This window comes from Bipolaris victoriae (assembly GCF_000527765.1).
Source record: "Bipolaris victoriae FI3 unplaced genomic scaffold scaffold_21, whole genome shotgun sequence".
In the NCBI taxonomy this organism is placed as follows: Eukaryota; Fungi; Ascomycota; class Dothideomycetes; order Pleosporales; family Pleosporaceae; genus Bipolaris; species Bipolaris victoriae.
The window spans coordinates 297154-313233 of record NW_014575371.1 but is presented as its reverse complement, the minus strand read 5'-3'; the positions used below and the strand labels follow the sequence as shown (position 1 = coordinate 313233).

Below are 16080 nucleotides of genomic sequence, written 5' to 3'. Positions count from 1 at the left end.
GGCAACGTTTGCAGCAGCGAGCCGGTGATAAGGAGCTGGCGTAAGTGCCGAACCTTCATTGAACAGATAGGGATAAGAATGTGCGTGAGAAGAAAAACCAAAGTAGAGAGAACACAGGCACTAATACATTTGATGACGGTCAAACAGATAGCTCAAGTAAATGAGGGTATGACTTGGGCAAATCAGTTTTACAGTAGTCTAGGAATCGACAGTGGACAGCACGGAAGAGCACAACCGCCTTGTTGCTGTGCCGCAATAAACGAGGTACGTGCTTAAGATTGCACTGAGTCCCTTGACGCATTCGGCTACTACGGATGTGATGTAAGTGATGCCCCTGCATGAAGCCTGCTCCATAACCTTCAAAACAGGACATGGAAGCTTGAGCAGCTCCATACTTTATTTGATGATTCTGCTTAAAGACTGTAGACTTTGCTGATGACATAAGCAGAGTACGCAAATGAATCCCGTGGTGGAGTTTGAGGGCGAAAGCGTGTTCGGGGCGCCGGGATTACAGTTAAGCGCCCAGTGGGTACTTAAGCGCTGAATCCTACATCCCACCACCCTCGCACCCTAGCCATGCTGGAACGTGGCGTTCAATTCACATCCTGATTATATACAAGAAAGCCGCTGTTTCCAAAAGGGTATGCGGGCAGGTCTTGACATCTTCAGGATTTCTCAATTCATCCCACTCTCTTTTTCTTGTCACATATTGACTTACTTTCGGCTCTGCAATGGGGTTGAAAGACTTCACAAGTATCGGTTATTGCACTGCTGCGACAACAGCTGCAATCTTAACAGCTGCAATCAGCCCTCGTTCCCATATTGGGTACACCCCAGTGCTTGCTGAATTAATATGTTGGGCACTGGTCATCGCGTGCTTTGGAATTCTTCAGCGCCTTGGTTCAGAAAACTGCGAAAGCAACAATGTTGCCTCTACGGCGACACTCAAATATCTGTATTGGACCGCCGCATCTTCTATAGCCATCACGGCAATATCTTCTTCCTTTGTTGATTCTATATGGATTACTGTGAGCAGATACTTGCTTACATACTGAAGCCTGCTAATGTAGTCTTTGAAGCCTGTAGTCGCCTTTGCACTTCTCGCACGTCGTCCGACTTCATTGGTGGCACGCCTCCACGCATCACTACCCAGACACATTCAATATTCGTGGTTTACATTCGCAATAGGAATGATCGTTTTCGTATCACTTGTCCCTAATCTCGATACAAAGACGCTAGCTTCCGCTATTCCAATCACTCTTGGCTTCGTGGGAACATACGCGTCTCTGATCCACATTTTCGGCGCCGGGAATGACCAGATTGATGGAAAAGAACGATTGGAGACCCCGCGCGTCATCTTTTCCATCGCATCGCGTACCACTGGATTGCTTATAGCCGTTTCTGTCATCATGGTGTTTACATGGCCTGCAAGCACACTCGACATAACTAACGCAACGTTGGCTGGCGGTCTTAAGGCTACTCATTGGATCATTATTTTCTGGCTAGTATGACTTACCGAAATTCTGAATCGTTTTACATCCATGCTAACATATCCAGACACAAGAGACCCCATGGGAGATCGCGCCTACCATCTGGGCTTATGTTGCTGCGTCAGCCAGCTCTTTAGACCCAGCTTCAGCCGGCACATTAGGCGTGGCTCAAACCTTCACTCGTACAACTATTGCAATTATGAATCTTTACCAAACAATAGACTTCATACCGAAAACGGAAAAAGGCCGCGGGTTACTAGTCGCCTTCGCCCTATGGCCGGTTTCATCATTTGTCCAGCATACTCCACTAAGCCAGGATATAATTTCCTTGCCTGGACCGTCTGACAATATCTCACATCATCCAGTCGAACTACTTGTCCTAAAAGCTCAGGATGGTTTCAGACATCTTGTCGATAAGCAATCAAAGACACTCGAATCCGCTGAGACTGAGTATCGTAGAAGATACTCGCGGCCTCCACCTCCCGGGTTCGCCCAATGGTTCGCGTATGCAAAATCTAAAAACTCCATTCTCATCGATGATTTTGACATGATCAACGAGGATCTGAAGCCATTTTGGAAGATTGCCCCGCAACAGCTTCATGAGAGTATTAACCATGTGTCAAGTTTCGAACATCTTGCCCTGCGTAAATGCGGCTTCACCGACGGACGCTTCCATGGACAAGGCGGCGGCTGGATCGTTGAGGATCTTGGAAAACTCCTTCAGGAGGTCTCGCAGGGTATTCCCAATGTCGAATTTGCTTTCGACGTCGTGGACGAGCCCAGAGTTATCATCACTGAACAGATGCTCGATACTGGAGGCGTGTCAAAGCCCGAGTTCTATGATGCCCATCACCAACCCATATGGGACCGCACGACTAGCGTTTGTGCGCACCCTAGCTCTCCTGGAAAAACTTCTATCATCCATGACTATGGACTAAATCTGGTCCAAGATTGGCATCAGTCGAAGGATGTTTGTTCCCACCCCGAGTTCAGTCTTATGCATGGTTTCTTCTCATCACCAATGACTTCCCTTCTCACAGATGCCCCAATTCCTGTCCTTTCTCAAGCAGCTCCAACATCATTTGGAGACATAATGTACCCTAGTCCCTGGTACACAGCAAAGATGGATCAAGGAGTTTACAAGGATGAAGACGACCCTCTCTGGGAGCAGAAAGCCAGGAATCTATATTGGGCAGGCAGTACGACTGGTAGCTACAGCTGGAATGGCACTTGGCGGCATTCTCACCGTCAAAGGTTTGTTGAATTGGTTCAGACGCTTAATCAAACCAGCCACATGTACCTCGAAGAGTCCAAGCCTGGGCAGTGGACCAGCTACAAAGCAGTCGAGGATCACAGCGACTTATTTGATGTCAAACTCACTGCCATCATTCAATGCGATGATCAAGACTGCGAAGAGCAGAAGAAGTTTTTCACCCTTGGTGAGAAAGAGGAACGAAGCCGGCAATTTCATTCCCAATTCGTGTTTGACGTGGACGGCAACTCATTCAGTGGGAGATTTTACACTCTACTGAGATCTAGAAGTGTTGTACTCAAACAAACTGTCCTACGTGAGTGGCACGATGAACGTCTCATCCCATGGGTTCATTTTATTCCCATCAGTTTATCCATGGACGAACTTCCGGAAGTCATGCGTTACATGACGAGCCACGAAGAAGGAAGGAGGAGGGCAAAAGAAATTGCCGATGCAGGCCGCGAGTGGCATGGAAAATTCCTAAGGAAGGAAGACTTTACGATATATCTCTACCGTCTCATGCTGGAACTGGCGAGAATTATGGATCCGAACCGGCAGGTCGAACATTGAAACAGTTATCGACACTCCTACTTGGCCAACAGGAGATATACATGGAGATCAGATATCTCCGCTCTACTGAACTCGTGGCTTCTCATGACGTTCGGAGCCGCCCCTCACTCTCCAACAGCACCACCTTCCTAACGCCGCTTAGCGCCGTGCAAGTGAATGGGCCCTGTTATCATTTGCACCCTATCGTTACTGACATCATCCACTCGAACGCATTATCAGTCTTCACTCCAACGGCTATACCAGCGTCCAATCCTCTCTTCGCTCTGCCTCGACTATTCGGCAAGCGGAGTGACACTAAGCTATTCTCGGTGAAGGCGAGAGATCTTGCATCTCCAATGCGATGTCGGAACAGGGCTCACGATAAGAGATTGGACTTGGAACATACGATGTCTAGCCAATATGCTGGAGGGTATGGAGAAGGATCTGCAAAATGTAGACCTGAACTGGGAGTATTATGCTAGGTTCGGCTTCGACGTCGGCATCTGCATGCGATGCGGCACATTCCATGCCGACATGTAAGGACGAGGCAGACACACATGCATAGACATACTAAAAGAAAGATATTCTACGAATTCATCTCTTCCCTTTCATCCCGATTCAATCTCTTTCAACTTCCAAATTATCAACTATGGGTGACTTTGGAAAGGACATGTCGAAATCGGAAGACATTTTACCATCACCACAGTATTCCGACGTTGAAATCGGCACTGTGCATGAGACAACTAAGAATGGCGACTCGGCACTCGAGTTTCTGAGAACAGCACATGATGTTGGTGAACTTACTCCTGAAGAGGAACGTAAGTTACTTCGGAAGATCGACTGGATGATTATGCCACTCATGTGGTGCTGTTACTGCCTTCAATATCTCGATAAAACACTAGGTACGTAACTGAATGTTTCTTAACCATGAAGCATACTAAGCTTTGATCACAGTCAACTACGCGGCAGTAATGGGTCTCTACGAAGACGCAAACATAACCACAGACCAATTCTCCAACCTTGCCTTGTTCTTCTACGTCTCCTATCTCGTCGTCGAGTTCCCACATGGCTACGCTATGCAACGTCTACCTACAGCAAAGTATCTTGGTTCCGCAGTCATCCTCTGGGGCCTAATCACTGCACTGACATGCGTGTGTAAAAACTATGGCGCGCTGATTGCTACACGTGTGCTGCTTGGTTGTTTCGAAGCCGCCGTCGCACCCAGTCTGATTCTCATCACCTCCATGTGGTACAAGCGGACTGAACAGCCCCTCAGAACCGGTATCTGGTACCTAGGCGTTGGCACCGGAACAATTATCGGAAGCTTGATCAGTTTCGGCTTCCAACATTACCACAGCGACACATTTACAAGTTGGCAAATCATGTTTCTCGTCGTCGGTCTCGTCACTGTCGCCGTTGGTATAGGCGGTACGTCACCTTCTCCTCTCTCCTCTAGGAACCCATACGTCAAGCTATCCAGCCACTAACACCACAAACCGCAGTGATATTTCTCCTCCCCGACAACCCCATGTCCTCGCGCCTCACCCCCTCGGAAAAAGTCTGGGCAATAACCCGCCTCCGCTCCAACCAAACCGGCATCGAAAACACAACCTTCAAACCCTACCAAGTCCTCGAATGCTTTCGAGACCCCCAAACCTGGCTCTTATCCCTCATAACAATCGCCTCAAACGTGCCCAACGGCGCAGTTTCATCCTTCCAATCCACCCTCATAAAATCCTTTGGCTTCTCCTCCAAAACAACCGCGTTGCTACAACTCCCCTCAGGAGCTATCAGCATCATTTCTATACTAATAGCTACGTACCTGGCCGGCCGCTACAACCAGCGCGGGCTCAACATTGTTACGTTGCTGGTACCCGGGATGCTGGGCGGTTGTCTAATGGCATTCTTACCTAGCTCGGCGAAGATGGGGAAGCTGATAGGGAATTACCTGACCAACTGCATCGGCTCCAGCTTACCGCTGTTGTACTCATGGGTCGCAGCGAATTACGCAGGGCACACGAAGAAAGTAACCATGAACGCGGTGCTCCTGATGTCGTTTTGCTTGGGCAATATCATCGGCCCGCTCACGTTCCGGAAAGAAGATAGCCCGGATTTTGTCCCTGCGAAGATTTCGATTGTGGTTACGTGTGCGGTTGCGGCGGGGCTGGCGGTCGTGCTGCAGGTGTATTATGTGACGGAGAATAAGAAGAGGGAGAGGCAGAGTGTGCGTGAAAGGGTGGAAAATGAGGAGTTTTTGGATTTGACGGATAGGGAGAATGCGAGGTTTAGGTATAGATTGTAGTTTTGGAAAAAAACTCGATGGATTTCCAGACTAATCATACACATACATGTCTTTAATTTCGAACATTTAAAAAAAAACAATTGCTAAGACTTGCTCCGTTTGCTCTGCGACTCCTGTGTAAGAAAAAAAAACCCCCCCAACTTACGGCGTCCCCGCTCCTCCCTTGAGTTCACGGATAATAATCTCAGCGGCCTTCTCTCCAATCATTAGCGCCGTATTATTCGTATTCGCACCCACGTTCTTGGGCGGGATACTCAAATCCGCAATCTTGAGACCCTTGACACCATACACATTGAGATCCTTATCCACAACACCGTCCTCCTCTCTCGGCGCCATCTTGCACGTGCCGAGCGAATGCCATGTCGTATTCACATTCTCCCTCAGCCACTGCTCAATCGCAGCGTCATCTTCCTTTGTATACACCAGATCCTTGACGTCCTTCAGCGGCTCAGTGACGGATTCCTGGACTGCAGCTGCGGAGTTGGCTGGGAAGCGCGGGTGTCCTGCTGCGAGTTCGCCGCGGTAAAAAGTGGTGCGGCGCATGATTTCGCGTTGTTTCTTGTAGGCCCACATTTGCTTCTTGAGGTCGATGTCGTCTTTGTCGTTGAAGAAGCCGACGTCGAAGTCTAGGGCGTCGTCGTGCTTCGGGCCTGTGATGTGCATGTGGCCGCGAGAGTAGGGGTATGCGGTGTATGTTCCGGTGGTAACGTATTGGCCGGCCGGGATGCTGGTTGGGTCGCCGAGGAATCCGGATACCACGCCGCAGAGCATTAGAGGGACGTTGGGGTTGTCTTTGAAGTCTCGGTCCCAGGCTTTCCTGAACTCTGGGCCGAGGGCGGTGACTTCGTCCTCGGTGGGTCGTAGCTTGGAGGATATGTCGATGCCGTTCCAGCCCAGAATGGGGTCTTTATTCTCCATCATTTTGGCTACATCTGCACGCCCGCTGAGGATGGCATCCATTGTTTGGTGTGGCTCGAGCGAGGTCTTGTAGGGGTAGAGAATGAGGTGGTGGTCTTGGTAGTCTTTTCCAACACCTGGTAGTTCTTCTACAAGGGGCACGCCGGCTCGTTGGAGAATTTCTTTTGAACCAAGACCGGAGCGTTCAAGTACAGGTGGTGTGCCGCAGGCACCGCATGTGACAACGACGAGCTTGCGAGCACGCACCTGCTTGACTGGATGCATACTGAGGCCGATAGTCGACTGGAATTCTGGGTTTGGTGTGTATTCTACACCAGTTGCGCGCTTGTTCTCGTCAAACAGTACGCGTACGACCTTCGATTCGACAAGTACGTGAAGATTCGAGTACTTCTCTTGTTCGAGCTTGGGGTGTATGTATCTGTGTGCAGTATCTTGACGTTTGCCGTCCGGTGAGACGTAGCGTTGCCATCGCTGGACACCGTTGTTTTCTTCCAAGTTTTGCAGGTCTTCAATCTCAGGGACGCCGACTTCCCCAGCAGCACGTATGAAGTCGTCTTCCACGTCACGACAACGGCAACCGCCGTCGCTGACATTTATAGGCCCATTGTAGCCGTGATGTTCTTTCTTGCCTGGCCCGTGATATGTCTCGAGTCTCTTTAGGTGCGGCCATACCTCTTGCGCCGACCATCCAGGAGTGTTCCAAGAGTCAAAATCTGAGCGTTGTGCGCGAGTGTACATCATGAAGTTGATCGAGCTGCCTCCACCAAGCGTACCACCACACGGTACGATAGGCTCTCGGTCAGCAAGTTGTTTAGCTTTGTTGCCCTTGTAGAAAAGCGCTGTTTTGGTGGTAGGCAGAAGATTCTGCAGATAGAAAACCGGATTCACAACACTTGCAACATCTTTGTTGTTTGCACCGCCTTCAATCACAAGAATAGAGAGGGAGGGATCGTCTTCTGCGAGGCGGCCGGCTATGATACATCCTGCTGTTCCGCCTATAGACAGCCACTGCGTTAGATTCACGACAGTGCCTAAAAAAGAAGGGAGTGCAACGGACCTCCAGCGATGATGACGTCCACTTCTTCAATGCCATCTGCAAGTTTGGAATAGATGCCCATGGTGAGAATTGTAGGGGTCAGGTGGTGATCTAGCTTGGTTGGAAAGTGATGGGATGAAGGCAATCCTAAAAGTCAATTACTCCGGCTTACTGCAGCATATATAGCAAGATGTGCATACTCTCCCGCTTGCCCAGAGATTCAAGAGTCAGGAGTCAGCCACTAGGACCCTGATACACGGAGGGCAGCATCCGGCATGAGTCTGCCCCGCATTCTGAGTACCGAAAGCCGCATCTTTTACTGTTTATAGCCTGGTTTTGGTGTTCCGAGTGGACCCGCTCCGCATTCGAGAGGCGTCTGGAAAGCAAACTAGAGGCACCGCGTGGTACTAGTGCTAGTGCGAAAACAATTCTCCACTCATGGCAATCTTTCGTGTCGTGCAAATCTCTTGCGCGGGTGGTGAAATGGAAGTAAGCACACCGTCAGGTGTTCCCTCCCCGCACTTCAACCCGGATTCGGTCAATTGCGGCCGTCCGGGTAGACGAAAGATGTGCCTGTACCAACACCCAAAAAGGATGGCATCTCGCCTCAAAGAGGGGAGGGGGTACCTCGGCATGTCGCAAACAAGTCCGCGTGGGCCTTAGTATCTGTGTGGGATTGAATTCAACTCACAGCCAATAAAACATGCAGCACGAACATGCAGGTGGAGAAATTTTCGGGACATGGTTTGCATTATGAGGCCTCCCTTTGTGGGTAAATGTAACGTGTAACCACCCATCTGCATGCCCTTCGGATACTATCAAATGCCTAACCTGTACTACGCACCCTTCCTGTGGCTGTAGCCAATTGGACATGTTTGGGTTATACAAGAGGAGGCCTGATCGCTAGGAAAGAAGATTGTCGATTGTACATGAGCTGGGGAGACCAAGGAAGTATCCTTCTAGACTGAGTGGAGAAGGTCTCAAGACCATGTGTGCATGCAATGAGAGGGACTGCAGGGGCAAAGACCGGGCCTAAGAAGGATGGCCTAGCATCAGGTCACTTAAGAAACTCTCGAACTCAAGGCGACGCTTGCCAGCGATGCTATGTTTTTTGGGTTTAGCATCGGGCGCGAGGTAGTGCTCCTCAACTTGGACCGTAGCCGCCAGCGTCTGGAAGTGTTTGAGAACTTCCATTTTTAGATTGGCGCTTTCGTTATCTTGGACAGAGTCGTACCTGTATATGGAATCAATTCAGCTTGTTTCATTGTTCGTATGTTCGCGGCTTCTACTTACCACTTAATGTCAACCTTTTGTAGATCATGGGCTCCGACAAGATCTTGTAGACAAAGATAGCTCGCTGTTGGAGAAGAGCAGGGAATACGGCTTCGGCTAGGCCAGTCGTATCGGTACGTATCCAGACAGAGTCCCAAACAAACTTCACTTCGGCTTTTCGAATGTTTCGCATAGGCGAGAAAGCGGCATCTGCAATCTTCCCCAACGCTAGTTCGAAGAAGGATGTATGAGCAATTTTGCGAGTTGCATTGATGCGTAAGACAGCGACATTGTAGAACCAGTTCTTGGCTTCGATGTTCAGTTGTCTGGACGTCAAGAGTAGCTCGAGAGGTGGCGGAAAGTGGGTCAAGGATATGAACTCTGGAACATGATGCCACTTGCCGCTGGGATACACAAGAGGCCGATACGAACTGCTGTAAGCATCATGTGCAACAGTGTGAGTCAAGTTCAGATAGCCGACTTCTTCGTCGTCTTCGCCATTGTCTTCGCCATCTTCATCTTCATCGTCGTCTTCGTCCTCGTCCTCGTCCTCGTCCTCGTCATCCTCTTCTTCCTCTTCTGTGTCCGTCTCATCTTCCTCAGTGGTATCGCTATCGCTGCCATCATACTCGCTTGCACATATGACGTCGTTATAGCTGTAACACAGAAGCGGCTCGCGTGCGTTTGGGTTATGGCGCATGTATGCAGCCATGACATCCTCGGACTCCTCCTTCTCAAACCAGTGAAGTAGAAGTCGCTTGGGGTTATCCTTGCCGAATGACGATGCGCGGTTTGATAGATACTCAAAGATGGAATGTCTTACCTCGAGTGGGAGACTCATAAACATGTCTGGAGCGTCGTTGCGAGCCATGGCGGGGAGTTGAGAGTGACGGACTGATGGAGTAGAAGTTGTTATGAGAGATGAAGCAGTAGATATACCACGCTCCAAGCGTGCAACAACTCTGGGAAGTGGCAGGAAAAGAAATCAAGGTCTAAGCGAAGATGGCTCCGTTGCCTGGGGGAGCAGGCCTGGGTGGGTCTATGGGCGTTTGCTTCGCCAGTGACTGCTGGGCCGCAACGCAGGATGGCGTGAATGTGAGTGAAGGGCATGCATATCGATGAGGGTGAAGCCGCTGCCTGTCTTTCCTCACTTCACGGCACTTGTCTAATTACAGCTGGAGCACTCAGCAGTAGTGTCATCCCTGGGCTCCCGACAGTGTAAGCGCGACGTCAGACCCTGACAAGCCCTAATTGTTGACAAGGCTAGGATATCCGTTCTGTTAACCAGGAGCTGGACTGTGTATCTTTTCGACCCAGCATTTCTGCTGGTTGCCGTGTGCAGATTTCCCTGATACACTGTCGCTACCGAGTATTTGATGATGCTCCAAGGGAGTCACAGGTGGTGCATCGTAGGAGGATCAAATGTGGGATAAACGAACACTGCAGCTACCCTTTTACATCAAGCCGCGTTGGTGTGTCTAACATAGACAATTTGCGCCATATCAACAAGTAAGCACTTACCGAGACCACGTTTCTCTCATTATCTCGAACACGAAGTCATCGTGACTACTGCGTATGCTTAGCACATGTGTTGTCTGCTATTGCCATCTTTGGCAGATCGTGAGTGTCACCCAACTAACCCGCTCCTTCTTGCAAGTTCAAGTCAGTGGTAAACATCAATTTCCAACGGCAGCAGCTTCTCGCCACAGATTCCCAACAACCATCAACAGCGCATACTCATTCTACTGTATATAAGCCATCCTTCTAGTCACAACCCACCATTCTTCTTCACATCCACTCCATTCCATCCCATCCACTCTTCTCCATTCATCCAACATCAGTATCTTTATCCGTACCCACCCATCTTCTCACATCCGAAGCTACTGAGTCTCAGCAACAACGTTAGTCATCATGCGCCTCACCGCTAGCGTTCTTGCTGGTTTCGCTGCAGTGGGCTTTGCTACACAGGCCAATCCAACCACCAAGTCAGAGTTCAGCAAGGCCCTTGGTGAAGCATATGCTTCCGAATCTGTTAGCGTTGACGGTAACTGGCGGATTGGCTGTGACAAGAACAATCACTGCTCGTACTATCACGATGCCGCCGCCGCTACAAGCATCGCTGCTTCAGAGTCTGTTCACCCTGAAGAAGCATCGTATCCTGAGCGGTCTGCAAGGAGCGTCAACGCAACCGCCAGGGCCGTACATGTTGCCGAGTTCCCTAAGGTCAACAATACTTCTTCAACCGCAGTGCTTAACATGGTACGTTATCTTCGTTCAATCTTTCTAACGCTCGGTTTTCTTCCAATGAAGTTGATATAGACTTTTCATAGATGGTTCACTGACACGCCTCAGAATGATGACCGATTAGCTCGACACAGCCAGAACGTCTCTCTTCACGCGGATATGCAACCCGTTTTCGGCCGCCATGTCGCCTTTGCAGGAGACCAGTGTGAAGACTGCGATTTAACTGAATGCCCGGTACGTCATACTCCCTTAGCCACTACTTTTTATATCATGGGACTAATCGTCGATGTGCTAGGAATGCCACAGTGACTGTGCCCAGTGCCAACACTTCAAGTGTATCGATCCCAAATTAGGCGTGTCCATGTGCATGAGCGTACGCCCCAAGTACCTGGTTCCCTGCGATCCCGTCCCTCCACCAGTCGTGACCACGACGAAGACTATCTACTACTTGCCCGTGCCTACACCGATATCTGCGGAAACAGTCAGAACCTCACGTCAGGCGAGGTCCGTAGCTACGATCGCACCTCTGCCCATGATTACAGTCACACCCTCTGTTACTATCACAGTATCTACTGTTGTAACAGAGACAACCACCGTTCTCACTCCCTTCCCGAACCAAACTACCAAGACGATTTTCAGGGAAGTCAGCATCGTACCCATTGATCCCGACAGCACCATCTTCTCAACCGAGACCATTGTACACATGGAACCCATGACGAAAACTATCATGCTCGATAGCAGGAAGAACTTGATAATCCCCAAAACCCCAAGCACCAGCTCTCCAACCCCGTCCTTCACAACAGCCCACGGGCCCCAGGTCTCTGGCCCGCTCTCCCGCCAGCAGCACAACATCAGGGAAGCAACTTGCAAAATTTGTGGCGACGCTTCAGCCTGTCAGGTATGTCAAACCTCCCTCCCCTTTCACGCCACTATTCACAATACCTTTGCTCACACATTCAAATACAGGAGTGCACTTTCGCCTGTCCCGACTGCGGCGGCAACTTGTTCTGCAATAGTCCCTTCAGCAGCCGCAACATCTGCATCGATATGTTGGACACCGCGAATACTACTACAGCCTCGGAAAAGATTCTCGGTCGTGCGGCTACACTTCTCGTTCAACAAGACGAAAATGGTGTTGCTTCCAATAACGGGTCGACAATGGGCAAGCCGTGGGAGATTCAAGATGATGGTTCGGTGCTATCGTTGAAGTTTGGGTACTCTGACTGCCGTGCCTGCATTCCTGGAGACAGGGATTGTCGTGTGAGTTTCTTCCTTTTTGGGTTACATGCTTTTAGTGGTGTGGATGTTGATGCTGACTGATATACAGGGGTGTAGGCAACGGTTTGAGTGCAGCGAGATGAACAAGTGTGTTCGCGTTGAGGAGACGGAGATTGTAGAGGTTTGTTACGAGAGCGAGACGTTCTGCCCTGCTTGAAGTGTTCTGGCTGGTTCTCTTTTTATCGGATGAATTCGCGTTGAGTGAGTGGCTCACTGGGTAAGGGATTGACTTGTCGACTGCACTGTTTCGCATGTTTCTGCTTGTTGTTTCGTTCGGCTGGACGTCAGAGCGTGCTCACGGCGATATTCCCCTTTGTCTGTACCTTTTCTTGTACCCTCCGTCTCCTCTATTGCTTCACGCTTCGTTGTAGTTTATTCACTTGCTTTCCAACTCATTCTTCGTTTCTTCGACATGTCTTTTCGATTCATTGCTAATCACTCATGTCCGTCACTTTGCGACATCACACTCAGACCCTCACGATGACTGTAATCCCTTCATACGTCTACGAACCTCTACTACCCCCTTGCCCCACATCTCCCTTGAGATCCTCCATCAAAACGCTCATAAGCTTGAACATCTCACCCGCAAGCTTCTTCCCCGTCTCTCTCCACTCCTCCGCACATAGTCTCCCAAACCGATCCGGATGCCATCGTAATCGCTCTTGACGTAGCCACTCATAACTATATAGCCCACTCGCACGAAGCAGCTTCTCCACATCATGATGACAGGCGTGTATGCTATTCTCTTCCAGCTTGAGCATCTTGCACGCCGGCAGCGCACACGTAGTGAGACTGCCCGGCAGATACGGGAACATCGTGAACAGCTTCGGCGAAGAAGAAGAAGACGGTAACCTGTGCAATGGCGGTGGCGAATCCGAACTAGTCGACTGCGAACGAACCTGTATCTTTCTTGGAGTTTTCTGTTTCGGGCCTGCCGAAGCTGCCGCCGCCGACGCAAACATACTCGCCGTCTCAACCGACCACTTCTCATACAGCGCCTTAGTCGCCGCCTCCTTCTTCTTTTCCTCTGACTCCTGCGTCCCATTCTGCGGCAATCCACCGCCCGGCTCCGACGTACTCTGCTTACTCTTATGCTTACTCTTCGCCTTCGCAAAGAAATTCAGCGCAAACCCCTCAAGCGCATCTTCATTAACGTCATCAATCGAACCCGCCCACGTCCCATCCTTCCTCACGGCAATGAACTGATCCGCGCTCGAAGGATCCAGCGCAATATACGACAGCTGATTCCACTGAAACCCCTTTTCCGCCTTCCACTCCTCAACCGTCTCTTTATAAATCTCCCACGCATCGCCCTCACCAAGCTTAAACACCACATCCCCATACTCGCTCATGGCGAAAAACGCTCCTTCAGGTCCCCACGTCACCATCCTCGGTGGCCCAACCCGCCATCCCGACGGCGTCAGCCACGACTGCAATGCGTCTTCGAGCGCCGTAGGCAGATTACCCCAGCGAATAAGGTCGGGGTGCCAGACCAGGAACCCGTCGTCTGGGCCGAGAAACGCGCGGAGATGCGGCGAGTGCCATGTTTTATTCAGCACCGTCTGCAGCCGCGAAGGCACCGAGGAACCCCATTTTAAACTGCTCTTGCCGGCGCTGTCTTTGGAGCTGAGCACCCAGGATTCGGGCGTGGGGCCTAGGACGGCCCAGTGGACTTCTGAGACGGCTCGACTGAGGAGCTGGTCTTGGAGACTAGATGGGAGGTTGCGACAGTGGGGTGGGTTAGGGATTTATTTTATTTTATTTTTCAATTTCATACGGGCGTGTGCGGGTGTAAGGAGGGCTGGCGGGGAGGGAAGGGGGGAAGTAGTGGCGGTAGTGATGGTGGTTGGTGGTGATTGAACATACTACTGTAGTCCCGCCGCGCTTTTAGATACAAAGCTATCGTTTGGACCAAACGAGAAAAACGACGTGGAACTCGGTGTATTGCTACTCATTTGCTCGAGCCGATTTGACGTTGCGATTGGATGGAGAGAATTATCGGTTATGACGTCATATATGATCTTACGAATCACTCAAAGCCGCAAATCTGTTAGTAAACGAAACAACTTAAATCCTGTATCCTTTTTTTGCCTTAGTTTTCAGGGCCACTCACCGATCTTATGTACTACAAAGCGGCACGTCTCGGGAGTCTTTAAATCCTTCCCCCCTGTTTTTTTGGTCTTGTCTACGACGGCCCTGAAACGCAAAGTGATAGTGGCTCTTTCGCCGTTAATGCTCTTGTTTGCTTTGGCCAACTTGGCTTTTATTCCTGTTTGCAACCTTGTAGCCGATCAAGGCTTGGCAAAAAGGCGGGACAACCAACTTAATTGAACAAACAATAGAAATCCCCCCTTCTTCGTTAGTTTGACCCCAGCTTTCTTACCGTTGCTTTTGTTAGGTGTTTACACACAAGTTTTGTTGTTTAAGATTTATAGCGGCCCAGAACCAAACGGACAAATAACCCGCTTTTTGGCAACTTGCGGTCTTTTGCACACCGCCTAGAAAGACAACAACACGCTCCCCGGATCTAGACCGAACCGCCCGCCCAGCGCCAGCGTTCGCGCTTGAAATCTAAATTAGCGAGTTTCCCGCCGGCGCGCGCGCCGCGAAATATGTGCGACACAACGTTTACGTTTGGGCAGCGGGGCAGCCACTTTTTCCAGTGTCCATCGGCACGAGAATAGTATGGGCTTCCTTTCCCTTTTCCCTTTTTACCCTTTAAACCCTAGCCCGATCCACCCCTCCCCTTTTGAGCATAGTTTTTTTTACTCGTATAGTTAATAATTGTATACCATGTAAACAAGTGTTAAAACAAACCCCAGTAATAGTATGTAACAAAGTACTAATCTGTATAATCGTTTGTTTGATAATAGCACACGCCTGCCTCCCAAACTCTCCCGGCTTCTCGCATCTCCCCAACTCCAGACTATCCACCACTTAACCCTCGGCTTCGAAGACAGCTTCATCCTAACCTACCGCTCCACCACTGGAACCTCTCACACCGAATCCTCAGGCCCTTTACCAGCTGAACTCCTCTCCTTCATCCACGCCCCCAACCGCAACATACCGCAACTCCGCTGCTACCTAGGCCCCTACAACTCCTCCTTCTTCACCCACGACTCGTCCTCGTATCTCTGGCAAAACCTACCCCCACCCTTCCTCTCCGCACTCGAGAAGAATATAAAAAATGGAAAGTGGCGCGACCGTCCCCGCATCGTTGCTCTAGGCGCTGATGCGAATTTCATCCTCATCACCGAGAAAAATACCGCGGTCTGGGATCTACCATGTTACCCCCACTTGCGCTCCCTTCTCGAAGAGAAGAAAAAGGAGGGAAGTGGCATGAGGGAGGTGCAGAATGTAACGCTACATCCCCACCGCTACGCTTGCTTCCTACTTCACTTCAAAAATGGGAAGTTGGAGTTTGGTAATGTGCCGCCGCATCAGGTGGCGGGCGTGAATGCGTTGCTGGAGCCGTTGAGGAAGGATAGTGAAGAGAAGGGGACGGCGCCGTGGATGGCGAGACGCGAAAGTAGTAGTAGTAGTAGTAGTAGTAGTAGTCAGGTGGAGAGACCGCAGCGCCCGAGTTTGTTGCAGCAGAGGGCGCAGTTGAGGAGGGAATGGGGGGAGAGGACGAGTGAGGTCGAGGTTAGGGGGAATGGCGTCAAGTTGAGTTTTAGTCTTAGTGTTAGTCTGGGGGGTGGGTTGGGGAGGTTGCTTGGTTGAGATTTGTTTTCCTTGT

General features: G+C 50.3%; 8 protein-coding genes across 8 annotated transcripts; 5 read left to right on the top strand and 3 right to left on the bottom strand.

Annotated features, from left to right (window-relative positions):
* Nucleotides 1-631: 631 nt before the first annotated feature.
* COCVIDRAFT_92782 (hypothetical protein) lies at nt 632-847 on the top strand (the record flags this gene model as incomplete). The annotated part of the gene is made up of 1 exon (XM_014703674.1): nt 632-847. A coding segment is annotated over one exon (216 nt), but the record flags the coding sequence as incomplete, so codon positions are not given.
* A 343-nt stretch (nt 848-1190) lies between these two features.
* Nucleotides 1191-3312, top strand: COCVIDRAFT_35700 (glycosyltransferase family 90 protein; the record flags this gene model as incomplete). The annotated part of the gene is made up of 2 exons (XM_014703673.1): nt 1191-1467; nt 1640-3312. 2 exons carry the CDS (start codon nt 1191-1193, stop codon nt 3310-3312), a joined length of 1950 nt encoding a protein of 649 aa, XP_014559159.1.
* A 628-nt stretch (nt 3313-3940) lies between these two features.
* COCVIDRAFT_24598 (hypothetical protein) lies at nt 3941-5593 on the top strand (the record flags this gene model as incomplete). The annotated part of the gene is made up of 3 exons (XM_014703576.1): nt 3941-4193; nt 4246-4719; nt 4794-5593. The coding sequence occupies 3 exons, from the start codon at nt 3941-3943 to the stop codon at nt 5591-5593; spliced, it is 1527 nt and encodes a 508-aa protein (XP_014559062.1).
* A 141-nt stretch (nt 5594-5734) lies between these two features.
* On the bottom strand, nt 5735-7629 carry COCVIDRAFT_92653 (GMC oxidoreductase; the record flags this gene model as incomplete). Its single annotated transcript, XM_014703672.1, has 2 exons — nt 5735-7506; nt 7569-7629. The coding sequence occupies 2 exons, from the start codon at nt 7627-7629 to the stop codon at nt 5735-5737; spliced, it is 1833 nt and encodes a 610-aa protein (XP_014559158.1).
* Nucleotides 7630-8579: 950 nt separating this feature from the next.
* COCVIDRAFT_35697 (hypothetical protein) lies at nt 8580-9690 on the bottom strand (the record flags this gene model as incomplete). Its single annotated transcript, XM_014703671.1, has 2 exons — nt 8580-8781; nt 8879-9690. 2 exons carry the CDS (start codon nt 9688-9690, stop codon nt 8580-8582), a joined length of 1014 nt encoding a protein of 337 aa, XP_014559157.1.
* A 1040-nt stretch (nt 9691-10730) lies between these two features.
* Nucleotides 10731-12498, top strand: COCVIDRAFT_92936 (hypothetical protein; the record flags this gene model as incomplete). The annotated part of the gene is made up of 5 exons (XM_014703670.1): nt 10731-11078; nt 11172-11297; nt 11359-11961; nt 12030-12323; nt 12391-12498. The coding sequence occupies 5 exons, from the start codon at nt 10731-10733 to the stop codon at nt 12496-12498; spliced, it is 1479 nt and encodes a 492-aa protein (XP_014559156.1).
* Nucleotides 12499-12844: 346 nt separating this feature from the next.
* On the bottom strand, nt 12845-14296 carry COCVIDRAFT_92932 (hypothetical protein; the record flags this gene model as incomplete). The annotated part of the gene is made up of 2 exons (XM_014703669.1): nt 12845-14051; nt 14208-14296. 2 exons carry the CDS (start codon nt 14294-14296, stop codon nt 12845-12847), a joined length of 1296 nt encoding a protein of 431 aa, XP_014559155.1.
* Nucleotides 14297-14953: 657 nt separating this feature from the next.
* COCVIDRAFT_72391 (hypothetical protein) lies at nt 14954-16040 on the top strand (the record flags this gene model as incomplete). The annotated part of the gene is made up of 2 exons (XM_014703668.1): nt 14954-15024; nt 15215-16040. Coding segments are annotated over 2 exons (897 nt in total), but the record flags the coding sequence as incomplete, so codon positions are not given.
* Between the last annotated feature and the right edge of the window lie 40 nt (nt 16041-16080).